This window comes from Colobus angolensis, unplaced genomic scaffold (genome assembly GCF_000951035.1).
Source record: "Colobus angolensis palliatus isolate OR3802 unplaced genomic scaffold, Cang.pa_1.0 Scaffold569, whole genome shotgun sequence".
Classification (NCBI taxonomy): Eukaryota; Metazoa; Chordata; class Mammalia; order Primates; family Cercopithecidae; genus Colobus; species Colobus angolensis.
In genome coordinates, this window is record NW_012119254.1 from 684,449 (window position 1) to 707,749 (window position 23,301).

At 36.2% G+C, this 23,301-nt stretch overlaps 1 protein-coding gene across 5 annotated transcripts in view; it reads right to left on the minus strand.

Annotated features, from left to right (window-relative positions):
• Window positions 1-23,301, minus strand: part of ADAM22 (ADAM metallopeptidase domain 22) — a 260,142-nt gene that overhangs the window by 5,152 nt on the left and 231,689 nt on the right. For 2 of the 5 annotated variants that reach the window (XM_011961757.1, XM_011961756.1), the window contains 5 exons: window positions 22,475-22,492; window positions 14,988-15,095; window positions 12,460-12,560; window positions 12,039-12,105; window positions 531-654 (listed from right to left, as the gene is read on the minus strand). In XM_011961757.1, the coding sequence (XP_011817147.1) occupies window positions 531-654; window positions 12,039-12,105; window positions 12,460-12,560; window positions 14,988-15,095; window positions 22,475-22,492 (418 nt within the window). Of the gene's footprint in view, window positions 1-530; window positions 655-7,375; window positions 7,463-9,661; window positions 9,773-12,038; window positions 12,106-12,459; window positions 12,561-14,987; window positions 15,096-22,474; window positions 22,493-23,301 lie in introns of all 5 variants that reach the window. The other 3 variants (XM_011961755.1, XM_011961758.1, XM_011961759.1) reach the window with 3 other exon arrangements.

A 23,301-nucleotide genomic window follows, 5' to 3' on the forward strand; every position in this document is an offset into this window, starting at 1 on the left:
CCAGGATGGTCTCGATCTCCTGACCTCGTGATCCGCCCACCTCGGCCTCCCAAAGTGCTGGGATTACAGGCGTGAGCCACCGCGCCTGGCCGGTAATTATTCTTTGGTTGTATCTTTCACTTAAGTCTCTGAGGGCCAGTCTGCCTCTCTAAACTCTACTGCATCTCGAATTCCACATACTGATATGTTTCAGGAATGCTGTGAGACAGAGTGGCAGTGTGATTAAAATGTAAAAGGTGATATAGAAAAATACAGTGTTTTGTTTACTCAAGGTTTTAATATATTAGCTATAATAATATATAAATATAGAGCAATTAATTACACAAAATGTATCTAGACTATATCAATGTAGATTGAACTATTTGCAAATATAAATCTGAAGCCAAAAGTCCCAAGAATCTCCTTATTTTCAAGTTTGATTTTTTCATTTTCTTAGGAACAAGGGAGGAAAAATGGCTCTCTCTTTTATAAACTCATAGATAAATGATAATGACTGAGCATGTCAGCACATGGAAGAGGTTTCCACATACCCTGGCACTTTGTCGGTTCACTTTCTTCTCCTCATCAGGAAGTGGAGGCATTGGGTAAGGGTATTTTCTGCTGGAGGCAATAGACCCAGTTGATGAAGAAGGAGACTTGGCAGGAGATAAAGTCCTGAGATGTTGAGAATATGAAATAAACATCATGTGATTGCCTAACATTTTTCAAATATCTGAAAAGTGGGTTCAGAACAAACCCTCTGACTTCTAACTTTCATATGCCACTACTGCAAAGATTTAACTACTGGGAAGATATTCTGTCATTCTCAACAGTGAAATGCTGCAATTTTATCTTCCTAATTTCATGACTGCAATGGATTATTTAAATGTTAATACATAGAATGATACTTTTAAACTACAAGCCACTAAAAATGTATCCTATAGAATAGATAAAAAGCTAAAATGGAGAAGGGATGAAATTATTCTAAGAGCTTATAATGGTAAATTACGTGTATAAAATATTAATATTGTGCCTTATTTTTACCACTTAATGTAAAAATGTTTAAGTACAATAATTCCAATTTTCTCTTAAGATCTTAAAATCCATTACAATTGATATATTTATTAGTTGCTAAATCACACACCAGTTTACACAACACTCATGCATTCAGAGGCCAGTGTGTTAGTTGTGAAGGAACAAAGGCAAATACAGGGCTTTTAATAAATTAGTAAACATGCAAGCAGTAAGGAGTGCAGAGTTCCAGCCAAACAAAGTATGATGAGAACATACAAAAACGGTCTAATTAGTCCCTACCATCAGCATTTCTATGTAAGCTGTTGGTTTATTATGCTGTACTTGATTGGTTTTCCATGTGTAGTGGTAATTTGTGACTAAGCTGAACATACTAGACAAGCCCATATCTACTGCTAACTTGTCTTTAAAGTGAAAAAAAAAAAAAACAGCTGAGTAAAAAATGTCTACTCATAACATATCAATGAAAAACAGATGTGATAACTGTAGTACCTATTCCATTCACAAACGTTACCACTACACATCCACTGCTCCTTAATCCCTGGTGCAAGGTGGTAAAAACCCACATTGCTGAACTGGTTACACTGCCACATTACAGCAGAATTATTTATTTCAGTAGAATGTACCTCATCTGCTGTGACTGACCCAGCCTGGGATTGTTGGCTGGGAGGGGTGGGGGTAGCATTGGGTAGGTCAAGATCTACTGCCTATGCTGCATTCAATAGCATAAAGGTGTCTTTTTTCCTCCCTTGTTTTAAATTTTGGTTTGCATGCATACATTATCCTTTGCTCTGGTTCTGCCATAGTTTTCATACTAATTTCCATTTTATGGACACTGAATTCAAGCTAAAGTTTGAAAATAATTTTTTCTACACACCCGAAGATAGTAGTAGTGAACATTCTTGATAGATTTGAAGAATGAAGAATGGTACAATTCACTTTTAATCTGTAACTCCTATTTCTGAAAAATGGCTAGGACCACTCCTTTGCCTGAATGCTTAGAACACAGCAGCTCTTTGATTTCTCCTATGTTAATGCTCTTCATTGCGGAGTGGATGGGTGTAACTAATACTAGTACTTCAAATTCTCTAAAGTTCTATTAAAGCAACGTACTACTTCATATTTTTTAATTGAGAAATTAATTTTTTTATTTTAGAAAAACACTTTAAATAGGACTATGATCTTTAAGAAACAAATTTGGTACATATAAGATGATGGCAAACTTCTGCATTTAGATATTTAAATGCATCTTTCTAAAATGAGGACTGTTAACCTGGCATCAGCTTTTTAGCCTAATCACTACTGATAAAATATCCAAGTTTAGGAAAGCTAGTAAGGTACACAAACAAATAATTAAATCTTGTTTACTTTAGGGGATCATGCAAAACGAGGCATCTTTTTAATCTGCTGCAGCATGTGTGTCCACATCATTAGCTATTAGCTTTTAGCTTCACAGTCATTCCAGCTTAAAGCTGGAATGTTTGGCCATGGGTCCAAATGGCCAGCCTGGTACATGTACAAAGCCATTCCAATGAGGGGTGCTGAAGGTCCAGTCTTCCCCTCAAATATCTTCCTATGGGCAAAGCCAATTAAGTTAGAACAAAAACAGGAGATTTTCTCCAGAACCCCAAAGAAATTGCACATATACTTCTTCTTAAAATAACACGCTAGTTAATTGACACCTCGGACCCTGAGGGGAAGGAGAGAAGCTGAGCAGGAAAGTTTTAGCAGGGGAAAGGGTCCTGGAGGCGGGTATAAAAGTGATTATCTTGGGGGGATGAGAGCACCAGAGCAGGAGTCAAAACAGAAGTAAAGAATAATAACATGCTTGTTAATTGGCATCTTGGACCCCGAGGGGAAGAGAAGCCCAGCAGGAAAGTTTTAGCAGGGGAAAGGGTCCTGGAGGCTGGGTGGTATGTGGCAGCATAAAAGTGATTATCCTTGGGGGGATGGAGAGCATCAGAGCAGGAGTCAAAACAGGACTAGACGCCACGATAGGGTAAAACACTTTAGGGAAAATAAACTCACAATGTCTCACAAATGTCTAAGGAAGACATTTCTTCAAAATTATCTCCAGGCTCTTTTCTGACCTTGATTGACTACTTGCCTGGCAGTTCCAGCCTGGCTTTCACCTAAAGCCAGGCACCAGCACAGCTCATTCACTTAAAAAGTAAAGTGCATCACTGGATACAAGTCAACCATTATTATTACTGCATTTTATTTTATTTTATTTTTTGAGACGGAGTCTCACTCTGTCAACCAGTTTGAAATGTAGTTGGTGTGATCTCCGCTCATCGCAGCCTCTGCCTCCCGGGTTGGAGTGATTCTCCTGCGTCAGTCTCCTGAGTAGCTGGGACTATAGGAGTGTGCCACCACGCTTGGGTAATTTTTGTATTTTTAGTAGAGACAGGGTCTCACCATGTTGGACAGGCTGGTCTCAAACTCCTGACCTCAAATGATCCACCCACCTCAGCCTCCAAAGTGCTAGGATTATAGGCATAAATCACCCCGCCCAGTCCATTACTGTATTTTAAAAAATGATAATTACCATAATGGATACTCTATTAGAATTACACAATAAAAGTATGTTTGTGTGCCAGTGGATTGTGGTGCCTCTTGGGGCTACATCAAACTTCCTGCGATTACCTTCTGTATATATGCCTGTAAGGCCAACCTCAGTTCAGTTCTGCACCCAAGGACAGGCTAAAACCCAGGCCAGTGGAGAGGGACACAAGTCCAACTCTTATTCACTTGTGTTCATATGTGAGTTTTATAGTAGGTTGATCCAGGAAAATTTGTTATTTTAATTTTTATTTATTTATTTATTTATTTTTTGAGACAGAGTCTCGCTCTGTTGCCCAGGCTGGAGTGCAGTGGCCAGATCTCAGCTCACTGCAAGCTCCGCCTCCCGGGTTTACGCCATTCTCCTGCCTCAGCCTCCCGAGTAGCTGGGACTACAGGCGCCCGCCACCTCGCCCGGCTAGCTTTTTGTATTTTTTAGTAGAGACGGGGTTTCACCATGTTAGCCAGGATGGTCTCGAACTCCTGACCTCGTGATCCGCCCGTCTCGGCCTCCCAAAGTGCTGGGATTACAGGCTTGAGCCACTGCGCCCGGCCTATTTATTTCTTTTTTTGAGATGGAGTCTCACTCTGTTGCCAGGCTGAAGTACAGTGGTGTGATCTCAGCTCACTACAACCTCTGCCTCCCAGGTTCAAGCAATTCTCCTGCCTCAGCCTCCCAAGTAGCTGGGATTACAAGCGGGCACCACCACACCCAGCTAATTTTTGTATTTTTAGTAGAGATGGGGTTTTACCCTGTTGGCCAGGATGGTCTCAATCTCCTGACCTCATGATCCACCCACCTCGGCCTCCCAAAGTGCCGGGATTATAGGCGTGAGCCATCATGCCCGGCCTAGATCCAGGAGAATTTGTTAAGTGTAGTATGGGACGATTCAAGTCATCAGTATCCACTCTGCTACTTTTAATTAAAGTGAAATGGAAAAGGTACAGATTTTGGATCTAGAGCCAGGCTCTAGTTTTGGTTCTGACACTTACTAGCTGTGCCACCTTGAATTATTCTTTGTACCTCAGTTTCCTCTATCTACAGAAAGGTAATAAGAATGCCTACACCTTAGGATGTGAGGAATAAAGGTATATCGTAGGCACTTGATACACGATAGTTGTAATTATTCATTTTCTTTCAGAGTCACCAAAAATTCCATAGAATCATGGAAGTGGACTTGAAAACCCTGATGAAGTAAGTAATCAACGGGATAATACCCAAGAGTAAGGATACCTTCTGAGAGCTTATAACAGAACTGCATCCAGGATCTGGGTGTGGCAAGATAATGCACTTGTCCTGATCTCACTTGCTTCTTCCTGGTGGCCCGAATTCATGCAGAGAACAATCTGAGCAACCACTGTCATATCGAAACTGGATAAGGGGGCACAGCAGAGGCACTCTCATCACTCAATATCTATTTAGGCATTTGTCTTGTTCTCCCTAGCAGTGTGGCTACTATATTTTAAATGCTGGACTATATTTTGAACCAGTTTGCTGCAGATTGCATTTTGATAAGGATGCCACAAAGCCAACACCACATGGCTGTAATCCCAGCACTCTGAGAGGCTGAGGCAGGTGGATTGCTTGAGCCCAGGAGTTTGAGACCAGCTTGAGCAACATGGTGAGATCACATCTCTACAAAAAACAATAAGGTAACTTTTGCCCTCACTGGTGATTTTGACAGGAAGGGTAATCCTGAATGACCTGACCACAGATGAAGCAGATCGGAGCCTAAGCATAGCGTTGGCAAGGCACAAGCCAAGGTGTGGATGCACTTTGGGGCTCCTATGTGAGGCTTGGCTTGGACAGAGAGTGGATGAAATTGTCCCTTGCATTAGAATCACTGTGTTAAACGTTCTGGGCCATCTCAATTATTTACCACCACCACAGAAATGCTGTATTGACTTTCAAATCTTATCACCTGTATTAAACCAAAAATGACAGTTAAATTGTAACTGTCCACAGAACTTTAACCTTTAAACATAAATATGATTTTTAACAATTCTTAATTTCACTATCTACTGTAGGAATCAACATCTCATATTAGAATAGAAAATAAAGGAACCCTCTAAAATTGTCCTTGCAGTTTTGCACGTGCAATCAGGGGTGCTAAAGCATTTCCCCATCCAAATTGCATTTAGTCATGCAGCTTCTGGGCAGACCTGGGTGCTGATTTTAAGAAATGTGACCTCTTTCTCTGAGAGCCACATAAACTACTCAGTTCACCCAGGGGAGGTGAATCAACTCTTCCGGGGTACCATTTCACAAATTATTGCTGCAAAAATGCTAAATCCATTTGGGAATAAAAACTCTAACCCATATAGGACCAAAGTCATTCTGTTTTGGATCCATGGCTGGTACAAATTACAATCTGCCCACAAGCCTGAGGAAAATAGAAAGGAGAAATAGGACTGCAGGTGAGCCAAGATTCCAAATAACAGTCAAAATCATCTTACCTGTCTTCCTGATGGTGGCCATCTTGGGAGCTACAGATGAGGGTGGGATGTTTGAATGTGAGTGTATGTGTATGAGGTTCAGTGTGGGAAAGTGTGGGACAAGCAGAGGGGCAGGGCAGGAGGGAAAGATGGGGTATAAAAGCAGGATATATTTTTATGAGCAGGCAGGAGTTATGCTTTCCTTGGGGCATATGCAAATGTTATGGATCGAATTAAAAGGCAGGTAGGTCTAATCATTTTCTCAAACTGTACATAACTAAACTAAATGGTACACTGGAAGAGAGAGTCCACCTTATACGGGTGCTGAGAGTTAAAAACACATACATATTTTGATATCTGTTCAATGTTGACCCAAGACATGGCAATCAGTAACATGAAAGTTTATTGTAAAATTGTGTTCTGAAGAGGTAGTAATTGAGTACATATTTCTCCTTTACCTTAGTTGTCCACAAAGTAGTCAGATATAAAGTGGACATTTACCTCTAGGAAATCACTTTATTAGAAAGGGTGAAAAATGCCATTAAGAACTCTTGGAAATTCTTTCTGACCTGTAAATGTCACACAGAACTGCAGTGAATTCAGTAAATTTGATAGTTTCTAAAATGTAGCGATATTCTTCTATTTTGTGAGTCAAGAATATATTTCCAGCTGCTTCCTGTTCTATTTGAAGTATTATATGACAACATTTTTATTAGCATAAAAAATTCCTTACATGCTTTGTTGAGAATCTGTAAAACACTTCTCAGCACAGCCTTTCTCTGGTAGGAAATGGTTATACTGAACAAATAAAACCTAAACTCATTCCACATACTCCCATGGGGTCAATGTTGTCTCAGTAATTTTCCAGTTAGACCAAATCATTGTTTCTATCCAAGTAAAATCCCATCACATTTCACTTAGTTTCTTTATACGTTTTTCCTTGAATTTTTGTATACACTATGCACTCTTAGGCAGTAAGTAGGAAAAATGCATTATGAAACTGCTAGATTCTAGAAACTAAATTGTTCAGGTTAATAGTGCTTCTTTATTAGTGGAAAGTATGTTTCATGCCCATAGAATACTACATAGCATAAAATGAAGAGAAAGCTACTAAAAAGCTTAAGATGGTGATAGGGACATGCACTAAATGGCAACCCTCTCAAATGGCTTTATTTGAAACATTCAGAAAAGAACCAGACTTGCTCACGAAGCAAAAACAGAGTCAAAAGGCAGCAAATAAACAAGGACCCCTTTCCACCTATAGGAACTTGTATTGGGAGATACAAGATAGAGAGCCAGTCACACTACAGTATTTGTATGTGCTGGGAGAGTTTGAGAAGGATATAAAAATTAATTTATAAAATACCTAAAGTATGGTCCTTCAGTGTTTTTATTCACATCTTCTACCCACTTAGCTACATTATAGTCTCTTTTGAACCATGGGTTTAAATACCTGCAGAAAGCAATGGAAGGAACAAAGAAAGCAGAACAAGATAGAAAATCTGAAAATACACAGCACAAGCTTAGCAAGGATGTCTTCACCCTCCAAATGCAAGTGACCATGGCAAATAAACCAGAATGGATGTTGGGTGATTATGAGGCAGTCTATACAATGACATGAGAATAATCTTAGCTACAACAAGGCTCAATCAAGGCATTCTACAATGTATTCAACATTTCTGGGAAAGCCTTTTCCAGTGGCTTCCCAAAGTGAATTAGAAGCTCCCTTTCAATCACAGTACAGTCAGCAGTCCCATTCACCCACCTCCAAAGTGGCTTTTTCCAGGCCACCTCTCATTTGGCTCTTTGGTTTTTAAATGACAATGATGCTTTTTGAAAATATTCAGATGGCTGCAATTCCAATCTGGGATTTGGGCATACAACACCCTAAGAACAATTAAAAGGAACAAAGTTCTCTTTCCAATATAAGAAGGCTTTTACATGACCACTGTCTTACTCCCTATAGAGGATCCCAAGCTGGAGTCAACATGAAAGTATGTTCCAGTTGGCTCTGTAAGGAGCAGATACGGTCCCACTCTTTTGATCCCGGAGCCTCAATGCGCATTAAGTGTGGTCTAAATAGGCCTCCATGATCTTGAAGCTGGATTTGGTAATTCAGTTGCAGCTGCAGTGTTCCTTCCTCTTCTTTGTGCACTCCAAAATAAAGTGCTCATGTTTCCATTAGGAACCAACCCTCAGAGGTTGCCTTCCAAGTGTCTGACCATGAATTGTGTGAATGACTGCCAGAGAATAATAATGAACTTACTTAGCATTTCCCTGATGGATCTGGCAATGTTTCCATCAGAATTACTGTGCAAATTTTAAAGGTAATAAAATTGTAGGGAGGTCTAAGTTGTTGGTTTTCCCCAGAGTTTCCTTTGATTTTTACCCTGGTAGCCAAGCAAAAATACATCCCCTTCAGAGTCTGCCCTTGTGAAATAATGTAGATTTAACAAATTCCATATTGGAAGAATTTGGACGTTTTCTTTTTTTCTTTTCTTCATTTAAAAAGTAACTTCTAGAGATACTATAGACAATAAAGATTCAAGCTCTATAAAACATAAGTTATTTGTAAACAAACCAGGGGAAATTATAAAATATATTATTTATTTTTGGTTACATTTTGCTTCTTTCCCCCATATTTAGTTATTGAGCTGTTCATAAATATGGAAGACTACATTTCCAATTACATAAAAATATCAGATTATTTTTTCCACAGCCCTTTCCCTCAATCGAGGTACTATACAAAATAGCATTGTGAAATTCCCTTCTGAAAGAAGGGTTCAGTTGCTTTTTCTGCTTATAAAACCATTTTTGGTAAGATAGTATCTCCTGACTCAGAAACAACTCACACTAGTTTTGCCTTTAGCCACAATCATTGCCAACTTGTGCTTTCACAGATAGCCAGTTAAAACTTGCATAAAGATTTCCACTGAGACTCTCAACAAAAAAGAAAAAGTCAAAAAGCCAAGTGCAGCCACAAATGAAGGCTAGTGAATGCTCTGGCCTGGGGAAAACCGTAGAAAAAGCCCATGCAGCTGTAATCAGGTGAAACATAGCCACACAGCAAAGTGAGTCACCCACAGGCAGACGGCCACTTCCGGAAGGAGACATTTGTTCCTTTCACTGACAGTCTTAGAAACTCAAAGGACTGCTGCCACAGCTATTCCATGAATGCTACAACAACATGGGTTGACTTGCACTTGACGGACTTTTTCCTGTTTCAGGGAGCATTTCAGAAGGCTGTGGTCACTTCACCATAGAGTTCTTCACTGAAAAGAACTCTTAATTTTATGTTCTTTCTGGGGATCTGGCCATGAAAATGTCTTCACGGTGAGCTTCCTGACATCTCAAGGTCATGGTGGCTGAAGTGATGGGATGTTATCACATTGCAGTAAATCTACCTATGTGGCTTGCCTTGGCATATAGCGCAACATGCAAAAAAAAATGCGTTAGATGGCATAGGGGAGCTCTTTGTGTTTTCCAGGATGGAAAAGCAAAGGAAAATTAGCTGGTGCTGGCTGGACCAGGAGCACCTCCAAGCAAACATGGGGGCTCGCTCAAAGATCAAATGACCCTGTTCTCAGCCAAGGAAAGGACTTGGAAGGAGATTAAGTGGCAGCCCAGAATGAAGGGGCAGGTGGAGACTGACCTGTGATCCAGACTCCCTGTCTGGGGGCTGTCAGAGCCCCCTGGGCTTATGCCTTGGGATGGGACTGTCTGGGCGAGGGAGTGCCCAGGCTCAGGTGCTTGGGGCTCCCTCCTGTAAAAACACAATATATAATACAAAGTCTAAGCCAAAAAAATTGTTTATATCATTTACAACAATGAGGAAGATGCAAAAGTTTTGACTGGAAAAACAATACAATATATGAGGACATTTTATTTTGTTAATTAGCAGAACATGTATTTATGGTGCATGTTTTAATTCATGTCCCAATTTTTCATCATCTTTTGGAATAATGAGGTATTAAAGGGAATTTTGAGTAACGGACCTGAAATACCTCTTATTTGAAAAAATAAGCGATAGTTGTGAATTTGTTCCTCCTGTAGTCACAGAAATGGTATTATACTATCAGGAGCAAATGGGATTACTTAAATATGGAAAGTATTAAAAGTTTGCATACATAATTCTTGATATGCTACCTATCAGGAATCCTTGTAAGAAAATATATACGTGTGTGTGTGTGTGTGTATATATATATATGTATATATGTATGTATAGAGAGAGAGACAGTTCCTGTACAAGAAGGTATGTGAGAATTGTGGTCAGCTTTACAGACTTGGATCCATTTAATTAACATGAGTCATGTAACCAAAATCAGAAAAGTCTGAAAAATCTGAGGAAGTCCTTAATACTTCTCCCTCACAAAGATGAACCTATTATAATGTCATATTAAATATTATAATTTAATTATCTCATAGGCAAGATTTCTCGAAGGCTATCTGCAGTATTACAATTTTAATCGCACAATGTGAGTGGAAATTATACATAACACTTTTAAAAATAAGTAACTGCTCTAGAAAACATTGTACGAATATTGTTAAACACCAAATGTGCTTTCGGTCCTAAGCTCATAGCTTTAACATAATACTGATTTTTTTTTAACTTAGGAGTTTTTGAAGCCTTGTTATAGGAAATGCTGTTAGAACACTAAACAGTACACAAGGAACTTCTAAAGAACATTTTGCAATTTTATCTGTACACCTGTGAGCAACTAAGATAAGTTAAGGAGCTCTTACTAGGTGACCTCATGCAAAACAAACCAAACAACATTCCAAGAAGAGTTTATCAACAATGAGCCCTAAAGCATACAAGTGCTTTGGGAATGGATAAGATAAACTCTAACACATTAGTTATTTATGATGGAATTCTATGATGCCATTCTGGACCATGCAATGGTATCACTTGAAATTGTCTATTGTGTCTATAAAGTATCCTCTAGTAAATGTTGACAAGCCACTTACAAGACAATACCATTCAGGTGGAAGGTCCAAATTTCAGGGCAATGTTATTATTCCTGGACTGAAAAAGGCAGGGTATATGATGGAAAAGCTAACATAAGTTTTTGACAAGCAGTTCACAAATACCTGCTATTCAGACTTTCCAAGTATTAAGGCGTGAAGAAGCAATAGAGATCCTGGAAATAATAACTATCACTACAGTGAGAAATAAGTAACAAGTTTTAGGAAGGATAAAATAGAATGGGTAAAAAAATCCAGGTGGCAAGTTCAGTCCAAAAGGATACTAAGCATGTGTTTTATTCCATGAAGGGAGATAAAGATTAGAGGAGGTTTTGTTTTGCTTGTACTTTCTTAAGTGGAGAAACAAACAAAACAAGTACATTATTTACTTCATTATAAATGACTTTAAATGTGACTTCCAAACCCATCCCCCTTAAAAAAAAAAAGTAAATGCATGGCTATCATTTAAAATGGATAATGTCACATTTAGTGACAATGATTCAGTTAAAGAGCAAGTTTAGGAAAATGCCCTTTTAAATGTTTCTCAGATAGAAAATTTAAAAGGGAAACTTATTCCATAAGTCTGAGAGAATGCTTAGATTGCAGCCATGAAGACCTCATAGTGGTGGTTTCAGATTGTGAGCAGTATCATGCTCTAGTAAAACGGGAATTTTTCCCTGATGCTTACAGGCTGTGTGAGTATTGGGGAGAGGAAGGGTGACCCTTTGAAATGGTTGAATCCCAGATGATGATAAGAAAGGAATGTTATCAAATTCCCTTCATACAGAACCAAGACCCCACAATGGCAGGTGACTGGAGGAAAAAGCCTGCAGCGAGGGTGAGACCCCCACTATCAATGAATATTGGTATGGGCGCAGTTGCGGAGATGCCTATGTAAAAGAGAAAAGCCACGGTTAATTTTTAAAGGGCAAAAAAGAATTTAAAAGATAAAACCAAGACCGAAGACATGGTTTACAGTTCTTTGACTATCTGCTTAATTTACTTTTGACACTATTTGCACAGGACCTTGGAGTGCCTTTTTTTCATTAGAGGTTCAGACTTACTCAGTTGAATTAGACCGAGGTCTAAATCTTTTGCCTCTGATTTTCTTTTTGTTGCCTCCCAGGTTACCTGAAAAAGATGGTTTAGAGCTAGATTTCCATGTAAATTAGTGATTGCCCTATGTCTAATTACGAGGCATTTCAAGTGAGTGTAATTTATAAGCAGCACCACTGTGGAACACTGGGTTTGTCACACTGTGCAGCTTTCTCAAATTAAATTTCACAAAGTGTATAGTGTCCTGGTGCCGCTGAATTCCACCATTTCCCATCCAGATAAAACCTAGGCTCTCATTCTACATATTCTCCTCTCTGTTGAGAGAAAAGCTAAAGAGCTTCCAAGAAATGAAAAAGTCTTTACAACCAGGGGCCACAGAATATAGAATTTGATTGTGTGGACAGATGGATTCAGAATGCCAGCCTCTACCTTGCCAAGAGTTACTTCGAGGTCGCCCATTTTCACAGATGTCTGAAATATGTTTTGTGTCTGGAATCCTTTCACTCCAAGAATGAGACAGCCCATTTGACCTGAAATTGAAAATATTGATAAATTGTTCAAAAATGTAACCAAATGAATGTTTTGAGATCAGTAAGCAAAACTTCTAAGCATTACTGTGCATTAAATAAAATAAATCAAGAAAGAAAAAATCTGAAATGAAAGAATGAAGAGAACATGAAAGTCTTCATGAAGAAGGCAGAATTACACAACATCCAATTTAAGAAAAGTCAAATACAATGGAACCCCATTACAGTAGTATATAAATGAAAAGTATCAAGACACAATGCAAGCCAATTTACATTCCCCAGAACGCAGCAACCACAGAGCAAATTCACTATGTATTTCAGCATAACCCCAGCAGCAGAGTTATAATGGGGTCCCACCATAGATGTTTCTTAATTGTAAAGCAATGGTTTCCACTCAAATATTATGAGAACATGGACTTCCAAGAGATTACATAAAGATTTGCTCAAGTGAACCTGGTTAACATTTATCAAAGCATTATTTAGATTTTCTTAAGTAATAAAATTATTTTCTAAGAATTGGCATTTTTTTTTCCACAAATATGGTCCAAAAAAGTGTAGTACATGTTGGCTAATTGTTCAATAACTGAACTGAATCAGATGTTTATCATGACAGTGCCTCTCACAAAGCCCATGTACCATCGAGCCCACCTGCTATTTGTGCCCTACCATCTTTAAATGAATTATCTACAAGAAGCAAAATTTACACACCTACCTTGTACCACACAAGAATTTTAACAAGCTACATATACTTCAGAGTAAAGTCTTAACAACTTCTAGCTGCTTAAGAATCATAACCCACTGAGATTTTTCTAAAATCTGGGAATTATTCAAATGGATATTTTAAACTCTTTCATAGGTACTTTAGAAAAGTACCTAAAAATCTTAAAAATACTTAAAAATCTTTTCCACATATTATTCTGGTTAATGGTTAATAATTTCTATTTCAAAAAAAAGCTTTCTACTGATGATTGAAAATAAAAGGAACTCAGCACAACTATTCCATATGAATTCCCTAGGTTGGAATTTCTCAACATCATTTGCTACTCACAGAATGACTCATATTTTGTACAAAAGAACAACAGAAATTCTGCTGGAAACCATTAATTTCTCCACTAATTTACCATGTTATTTAATTTAAAATTTAATATTCTATCAAGAAAATATTTGTATTAGAGAATTCAAGTAGAACCCTAGTCTTCTGCTCTTAGCCAACAAGCCCTCCATAAATTAAAATAATACCTTTTTAAAAATATTCTTCTGTAGAACCATACTCCTTTGGCGACAACTAGTGTTTCTACTTTTGCTTTAAGCTACGTTATCTAAGTGAAAACTATCCTTCATGCTTAAGAAAGTTCCACATAAAGTAGAGTTCCCAGGTCTCACTAATTCCTTCTATTCTCCTTCTTGATTAACGTTTACAAAGACTGAGAGACATTACAGAATATTTACAGATGATCCACTCTATACAGAACTCCGGAACAGGTCATGTTTCCTCTCAATAAACTAGCAACTTCCCCTTCACTCTGCAAAGTAGTTAATGTGCCCAAAGGCATGAGCAGGGCTATCAAACCTTTTTTCCTGTCCATTACACTCTTATTGGCAACTTTAAATAAATAAATTCTTCCACAAGAATATTTTTGCTTCCTTCAACATGAATATAGGTCTCATTTCCTAAATCATGCCAACTATTTATTTCTTCTTTTTATTTATTTGATTAAGCAGTTACAAAGCATGCAGAATTTTAAAAGGTGTCATACACCTTAAGATGCTAGAATAAGAATATAGCATCAGTGTCTAAGACATATAAATATTAATCCCACCTATACTGTTAAAAAACTCAGGCAAAATTAAGCACACTTAATTTGTCAACTAAGTTGTAACTTATAAAGTCTAGAAGTAATCATCCCCCAAAAAGGCAAAATCATAATACTGAAATATATGATTCACAGAGAAGCAATCTTTGTTTCACAGCGTGCTTAGCTTTGATATATATAAAATTCAAAAATATTCAATGCAGCACTTAAATTACCAATTTATTTAACAATTGCTTTTATTGAAGCATGACAGTAACCTTTTTCTTTGACTACCAAACATGACATAAAGCTCACCATTTAAATATTATTAAATACTATGTATAGTTTCTTAAGCCATATAAAGCAAGACTGAAAAACCCTGAGGTTTCTATATAGAATCAGAGTTATTGGTTGGTTTGCTTTGTTTAGGTTTTGTGGCCTGATTTGTGTAATGAGTGGTTCTGAGCATATGGCATTTTGAAGTAGAGTAATCAAAGAACAAAGGATACTATTTTTTAACATTCAAGAAAGAAGGAAGAAGTAATCAAACCTGCTGCAAAATAATGAAATGTTCTGACTAATGGAATAATGTGTGATGGAACAGGTAGAAATCTGAAAATGCGACAGAAAAGCAGACCTCTTCTTAGAACTAGATGCTGAGTTTGTGCTGACTCCGGGAGGAATGTCGCTATAAAAAGAGTCACCATCTCCAGGCTTTTTTACATAATCTCCCTGGGGTAACTGTCTAAGGCATAATAAACATTTCAGAGTCAGAAAACAAGACACACACATGAACACAGACATATACAAATATTATTTCAGGAAAAAAGAGAGGTAGGGATAATGATCTACATGAATCAAATCTATCACAACACATAAAATTATCAATAAATGAGACAAGTTAAAGTCATTCTAACTGTAGAGGCCAGAAATGCAATTACAAATGTCTTTATCGTTTGGATGAATAAAGCCTTGCTTTGGGGAAAAAATATGAAAATATGAGTGTTTTCATGGTAATTTCATTATACTTGAAAATGTTAAGTGCATTTTTGTCTTTTTTTAAAAAAACAATTATGTCAAAGGTGTGTTAGGACAGATAGTCCCTACCCAGATTAAGCATAGCTTTTTTTTTTCCTTTGTGGTGAATAAACTGTTAATAATTTCTAAACATACATAATATAACCTGGATTTGGTCTTAAAAGAACTGATTGATTTTTAAACTATTATATAATTTAATCCAAACAAATCACTATTAGAGTTTGATGTTCAACTTAGAGCTTCGTTATTCATTTAATAGAAATATGAAGAAATGGAAAGATTCAAAGTTAAATCAAAAAGGAAATTTTATAACTGTTCAGTGGAATATGTGAAGGAAGATAATCTAGCAAGAGCAAGAAAAGGTTGAAAAAAATAACTGAATTTTTGTTGAGACTATAGAAGCATACTTATAGGTAGCTGGTGGGTGACCTTAGTTCTCTATCTCTACTGTAGTAGTAGTGCCCAAGTGAAAACGTATTTAATTTGCACTGTTATTGACCCAAATCATCTGATTTTCAATAAACTAAGATTGGAACAGATTTTTATTACTTCTCCTAAGGTAATCAGATAGAAACTTTTAGATAAGGCCCCCAGTTAACCCTCCTGCAATAGCTAATCTGGTCATTTGTCAGTGGTGTAGCCTCCCAAATAGCCAACTGCATCAAAAACTTGATTCTTTTCTATTCAGTACTATTGTTGGAGGTGACACAAACTAGTGTTGAATTGAGAATTTTTAACAAAGCTATGCTTAATTAAATCTCCAGTAAAAGCACAAATTTGCTAACTTGTCTTTTTCTTATTTGGTTTCTCCTTAATTACCATTATAATTTTGATTATTTGCTGATGCTGAATTTAATCCCCCCAAAATGCCATTTTCAGGTGTTTGCTTGCTTAAATTATTGCCATATTGTTGTAAATGTTTAAAATACTTGGTCATTCATTCTCTTGAATGATTGAATACTCTCATATTATTTTAATGCTATTTAGTTACACATGTCTGTGAATCTGAAAGATTTTTCAATTAGTATGAAGCATATATTTTAACTTGTGTGATTTAATCTACTCTCTTTTATGTTTACTAAAGAAAGTAGAATTTTTCATGAAATTAGTAACGTAGGATTAATTCCACCTATAACTTTTTGATATGACTTCTCCAAAATATTTTTAATTCTATAAATGACTTCAGCTCATAATAGTTATCCTTTCTTTTCCCCAGTATGTAAAACATTAATTTTATAGGAAAAAAATACAAAACCTCATATTTAGACTGTTACATGACACCTGCTATATCTTCCCCTGTAAGAGATCTTTATTAATATTTTCTATTTTACCTTGTATCAGTAAAATATTCCATTAATGCCTGAAAAAAAAAAGCTGTCAATAAAATCAGAGTTCTATTTTTTGCCTTGGGGAGAAAATTTCCCTTTTGTGTTATATTAATATTTATAGAAGAATCCCATGAACACATTTCCAATAATAACCTCTATGGTTAACAAATCCCATTTATCATTACTATCTTTACTGATAATCTTTATAAACTGATGAGATGTGCCTCACCAAATTCAACTCAATTAAAGACCAGGCTGGGCATGGTGGCTCATGCCTATAATCCTAGCACTATGGGAGGCCAAGATGGGTAGATCAGTTGAGGTCAGGAGTTGGACACTAGCCTGGCCAACATGGTAAAACTCCATCTCTACAATAAATATAAAAATTAGCTGGGTGTGGTGGTGCACACCTGTAAGCCCAGCTACTTGGGTGGTTGAGGCACAAGAATTGCTTGAACTTGGGAGGCAGACGTTGCAGTGAGCCGAGATCGCACCATTGCACTCCAGCCTGGGCAACAGAGTGAGACTCTGTCTCAAAAAATAAATAAAATAAATAAAAGATAAAGACAAGCTATTATATAAGAGCTCTGAACTACACTTGACCATTCCCAGTATTCTATCCCACAAATTGCCTTCTCTTTACATGGGTCTGGCTGGCCTTCAGGCATTTATCCTGGCAATTACCAAGGCCTCACTTTGCTGACACTAAGGATGTAGATGGACTATCGTTCCCAATGGATGGGGCCCAGTTTTGTTTTGTGTTTTTAACTGAACATGTTTTATTATCCCTTCAATGTAACTTCTCTGAAGTCCATGGTCATTTTTTACACAGTGCTCAAACACCCTAAATGCTAAATAATCATAAACTGTGGGTTTCAATCAGTTTCAGTTCAATGTACTTTTGGGGCACCACCTTGTTTTCATTACGTTGAACAGATTAGATTCTTATCTATCACACTGCAAAGTCTCCAAAAGATAGAAATTCACTGGCTTTTCCTTAAAATTCCATGAGGAAGGCATGTAACTTTCTTCCCATGGTAAATGTCAGTGTTAGGTTATGAATTTCATTAAAGATCTCTTAAGAACAATGTTTTTGGGAGGCCGAGGTGGGTGGATCACGAGGTCAGGATTTCGAGACCAGCCTGACCAACATGGTGAAACCCTGTCTCTACGAAAAATACAAAAAAATTAGCCAGGTGTGGTGGCACGCGCTTGTAATCCCAGCTACTCAAGAGGCTGAGGCAGGAGAATAGCTTGAACCTGGGAGGCAGAGGTTTCAGTGAGCCGAAATCGTGCCACTGAACCCCAGCTTGGGCAACAGAGAGACTCCACCTCAAAATGATAATAATAATAATAATAATGATGTTTAACATCCTTCATTGTCTAGAAATTTGTCTTTTTTACAATTATTAATTACATATCATAACAAACCTAATTCTTCTTGCTTTAATAGATAATATCAAGCCCCCATGATAAATAAAATAACTTTTCATCATTTGTTGGGAAAGGTCATAAATGACTGACTAAGTGATCCTCTTAAAATTTTAAATCAAACTTCTTTTTCCAGTCCTTTATTATCTTTATGACTTTCTTCCTAAATCTTGAGTGCTGTCTTATTTCATTAAATTTTGGAAACTAAAAGTGATCACCACATTAGGTGGCCTGATTAGTGCTAAATTTTATAATGGGAAAATTACCTCATATTTCTCATATTATATGCAAATATTTTAGACATGTATGCTTTTTAGTGAACAATAGCCAAAATATAATAAACACTTATGTAACTAGTTTTTTCCCTCTCAAAATGTATCTCTTCCTACATTAATTACACGTTGTCTTTTTCTTCTCTGTACAACTTTGGCATTTCATTGTGTGTTCTGAATTGATGCATCCCATTAAATAACATTCTTTTGAAGATATTTCCTGTTCTTTAAGGTAAAGAACAACCCCTATAACTTAATGACTCTGGGGGACCTAATTTATACAATTATTTCTCTCCAGGTCTACAATACTATGCTTATTGCTTGCTTATTCTTATTCCACTTCAGAAGACAACTCTTAATGTGTTCATAATTATAAATCATCTAGTTGTTATGTTAGCATTCTAAATTTAAACATTCAGTAAGACTGTTTCTTGATCACCCCAAAACCTTTAGGCAAACAGTCCTGCTATGAGAGAAGTCTAATCTTTCCGAAAAGCATCAATTGAATTATATTTATCTTAATAATTCTTATGCATACTTAAAATGTTGGAGGAAAAAGCCATTTAACCAACTCTTAACTTTAGTGCTGAAGGAGGCATTTCTCCAATGTTTTGTTGGCATCTGGGCTGTCTCTTATTAAATTTTTACTTTACTGTTTTAAGAAATACTGTATATAATGTGTACCAAGTAACACTGACAGATGCAGGAATATCACCAAAATAATAATAATAGAAAAGCAAACTAAGAAAGGTTTGGAAAAAAGATGAGAAGTTCACAAGCAGAAAATAAAGTGGCTAAAACAGGTGAGAAAGAAAAGAAATGGGGAAGGGGAGGGCATTCCGCGTAAAGTAAAACCATAGATCAAAAAGATATAATCTAATTATTTTTTATATTTCTCATCAATCATAATGGTGTGTGTTCATCTCAGACAAAGGAAGAAAATAAGATTTCAGCTAAATATGGATGTTTTATGTATCTAACTTCAGTTAATGTTTCTTATTCTATTGCTATTTGCAAACTTACCCTAAAAACTAAAATTCACTTATAATTCTCACTAAAAGTCATATAGCTTCTAAGTCCTAAAGCAATTGTGCTATAATATCAACAATAACATCAACTGAAAAAATTGGGGAAGTTTTCTTTCCTGAATATTTTAAATAAAAGGATAAATACAACCATCATTCTAATTACCTAATGTCTACGGCTATGGCTCCTTTGTTCCACAATTCTGCCCATCATAAGACACTGGCAGATTTAAACTGATGCTGTACATATGTGGAGTTCTACCTTCACTATGCCCCAGAATGGAGCTTCCAGTTTCTTTTTATTACGAAGTTTGCGAACAAAAAGAAAAAAATGGGTCTGCTTCACATCTTTTTGTCAAACTTGCAAGAAAACATAGAATATAATCCTTCTCTATACTGAAAACCTTGAGGACCCATGCTCAGGAGAGAAGATGTATCTGGTTATCAAATTCAGTCACAGAATTACTTGCCTGTCCTCTCCAGGAATTGGAAAGTTATGCCCAGTTTGGCACTTCTGAGCCATTATAACAGTATTAGGAATCTGATAACTGGCTATTACACTTATTATGTCTTATATTTAGTGTCAAAGCAAAAGTTTACATTCACCAACATTTTCACCACCTCAACCAGTATGTGTGAGCCTCACTCATGTCAATGAATGCTGCCCTCCTCCTTGAAAAGAACTACATTCACCTCTTTCATTCAAAGATCAGAGAAACACTGTCTTCCAAGATCACATGCTAGTAACTTCCCGTCACCATAATGCTTTACAAATTACAAAGAACCTTACTTGATTTCAGAGTTGAGGAAAGTTTGATTTTCCAATACCACATACTAATAGATTTCTGATTCCTTGTGGATTGGTCTCCCTACCATGGAACCTCAAAGAACAACCTAATTTAAAAGCAATAACAACTCAAAATTCTTAATTTTACTTCCTGGTATATTTTGGAATTGGGAAGATATTTACTTTAATGTCTATTGATATTTTTATAAGATTGAACATTTTTTAATGCATGCTTTGGTCTGCTGGCCTTACCACTTCGTCTATAATCACTAGCAAGTATTCTCGAAAAGGAAAATCATTTAGAAAACACTTATACATTCACAACTTCCTATCTAAAGTCTATTCTTTGCTATTTCTCCACTTTGAGACCTACTGTACAAACCTGATATTCATTAGTTATGGGCAAGGACAAAAAAGGGTTGTGTTGACATATATCAAAATATATAAAATAAATATCCGCTGAAGATGTGACAACTCTCAAAATATGATTGACTAGATTCCAAAAGAGTAGCCAGATCAATGAAATGATGACTCAGTAACACCAGGAGACATGAAATTATATCAGGCACATAAAGGAGATTCTTCATGTGAAAATGTTCTTAACTATATCTCTCTACATATTGAGTTAGCACAAGAAATTTGTGCATACTTTTCAATATTAATCATTTTTCTAAAGTGTAGGCAATTCCCTTATTCTGGACAGAATCCCTAATGAGAACACATCTTAGAGTACTGTGTTAGTTTTGCTTATGTTACATATGAGACATTTCACTTTTGTTTTCATATATTCAGCAATATTAAATTACATTATAGCCTTAGTTCCTGTGGAAATGAAGCTGAATCATTAACTTTTTAATCTTATTTGCCTAATTCTATTTTCCACTAAAGAAACTCAGCAAACTTAGATTTCTAATGCGATCAGTCAACCTCTACTCAACAGAAAGCCTAAACGGCGGCTCCTGCTCTATTCAAGCGCTTTTGGACACAAGAGTTTAAAACATGTCACGAAGAAATCTGATTGTTCTTAAATTGTAATTTTGTCCCAGTTTTACTTTTTCCATTAATGATGAGTTAGTCACTCCAGGGAAAGGTCAATATTTTCTATTGTCTATACAAACTGACCAGGATTTCGAATGGTAACCCATGGGCACCATGTATTTATACAGATTCTACAGATACTTACGGTTAAAGCCTTATGGGAATTTTAATTTATTTAAAAAAGAGTAAGGTTAAATTTTTGATTTGTGAAAAAAAATGAAAGTTGTGATGGAGCATGACAAATTACCACATTTATACACCTTATTCATAACCTGTCACAAGCATGCAACTCAACAATGGAAAAGGTTAAGTAAATAGGAATCTGCATAAACACCATGAGTATAGAACTATATCATGTGTAAGACCTGGTCTAGGTTATCAGTTTCCAGGACAATATTTTAATATTTTATATCAATAGCTAACAGCACTAGTAACTTTTTAAGTGTGAAAAGTGAAGAGTGAATTTCAATATTATGTGCTAATTTAGATTCAGATAAAATAGGTAATTGTTATAGAACAACATGAATGTTTTGTATCTGTTTTTATGCTGTTGGTTAAGCACAGATTTTTAAGGTTATGCTATAGAGGGTGTCTGACTTTCTCAAGAATATAGACATTTTTATTATTCCAACTATGCAAATTCGTTCTTTAACTAAATGTGCAGTTACCTAATCAATACAAAAAAATTCCTTATGCAGAGATAAACAGGCTCAACAAATGCTAGAACATTCCCAACAGCAACACTGCCCAAATAAACTTTGTCACTTATGAATGGATATTATTAATATAAAAACAGTAACAAATTCCCTCAGAAAGTATTAGGCAATAAGAGTGTTACAAACATGAAGAAAAGCTAACATTAATGTAAACAAATGGGACACCTTACCATAGAGGAAGTATGTTTTAGATGGAAAAAATCAATTTCTATATATATTACTATTAAAAAATAAGCAAGACTCTCCAGTAATTGTAGTATCGTTGGATAAAAGAACCATTAAAATTAAATGACAGATCTATTTTAAATTACTATATTTCATGGCACCATCATTAAAATTATCTCAAGATAATGAAAAATCAAGATTAGTGTATGATCATTACAGCATAAAAACAAAGTGAACTTAATTATAATCGCATGTATGAATTCCAGCAATGCTAATATGAGTCAAACCTTTCAGTTTTATGTTCACATTATTTTTATTACATACCTCTGTTCTCGATAGTTTCTTTTCATGGACAAGAAGAGAAAGAGGAAGAAACACAGAGTTAGTTACCTCTGGATGGACATCAAGAGGGAGCTCTAAACATAAAAGCTCTAGCTTCCATTGAAAAGTCTTCACTAGAGGATTCTGAATTACAGAATTAAAATGGGAATGCACACACAAAAATGTCACTTCATCATTAGGAGAAGCGACAAACAGTCAGTGATAATATTGTCAAACAACTGTCCATTTTTAAAAACATAAATATGCTGCAGTCATTAAAGAGTAACTGTTTTCTCAACATCAATCACTGCTCTAAAGTAAATCTTATCTCAAATACAGGTCTTCAAACATACATTAACTTAAATAATGAAATTAATGAATCAAGTTACTTATATAAATAACTGTACTTTCACAGAAATAAAATTATAATTCATTCCTAATGGGATATAAACCCCAAACTATAGTTATTCCTAAGAATTTCAAACAGGGGAATATAAATGAATACCAGAACATTTTATTTCATCAGGTATGATAAATAGGACTGAGTTAATTGATGACTGTTAAGGATCTCCTAAGTGATTACTACTTACTCGCTGAAGTTTCACATTGGAAATACTTGTTCAGTGTTTAGTCCCTGTGTTTATTTAACCATAAGCTAAAATCAACTTAAATGAGTTTCCAACTAAGTGGATCTTATTAAAAAATTGCTCTAAAGGGTGTGGTAGTACAGTACCAGTGACTTTTCAGGGGTTCATTGTTAACTTTCTATCTTGACATAATTGTTAGTATTTTGGAGATATGTTAGAAAGGTCATGCAACTGAGTAGTTTG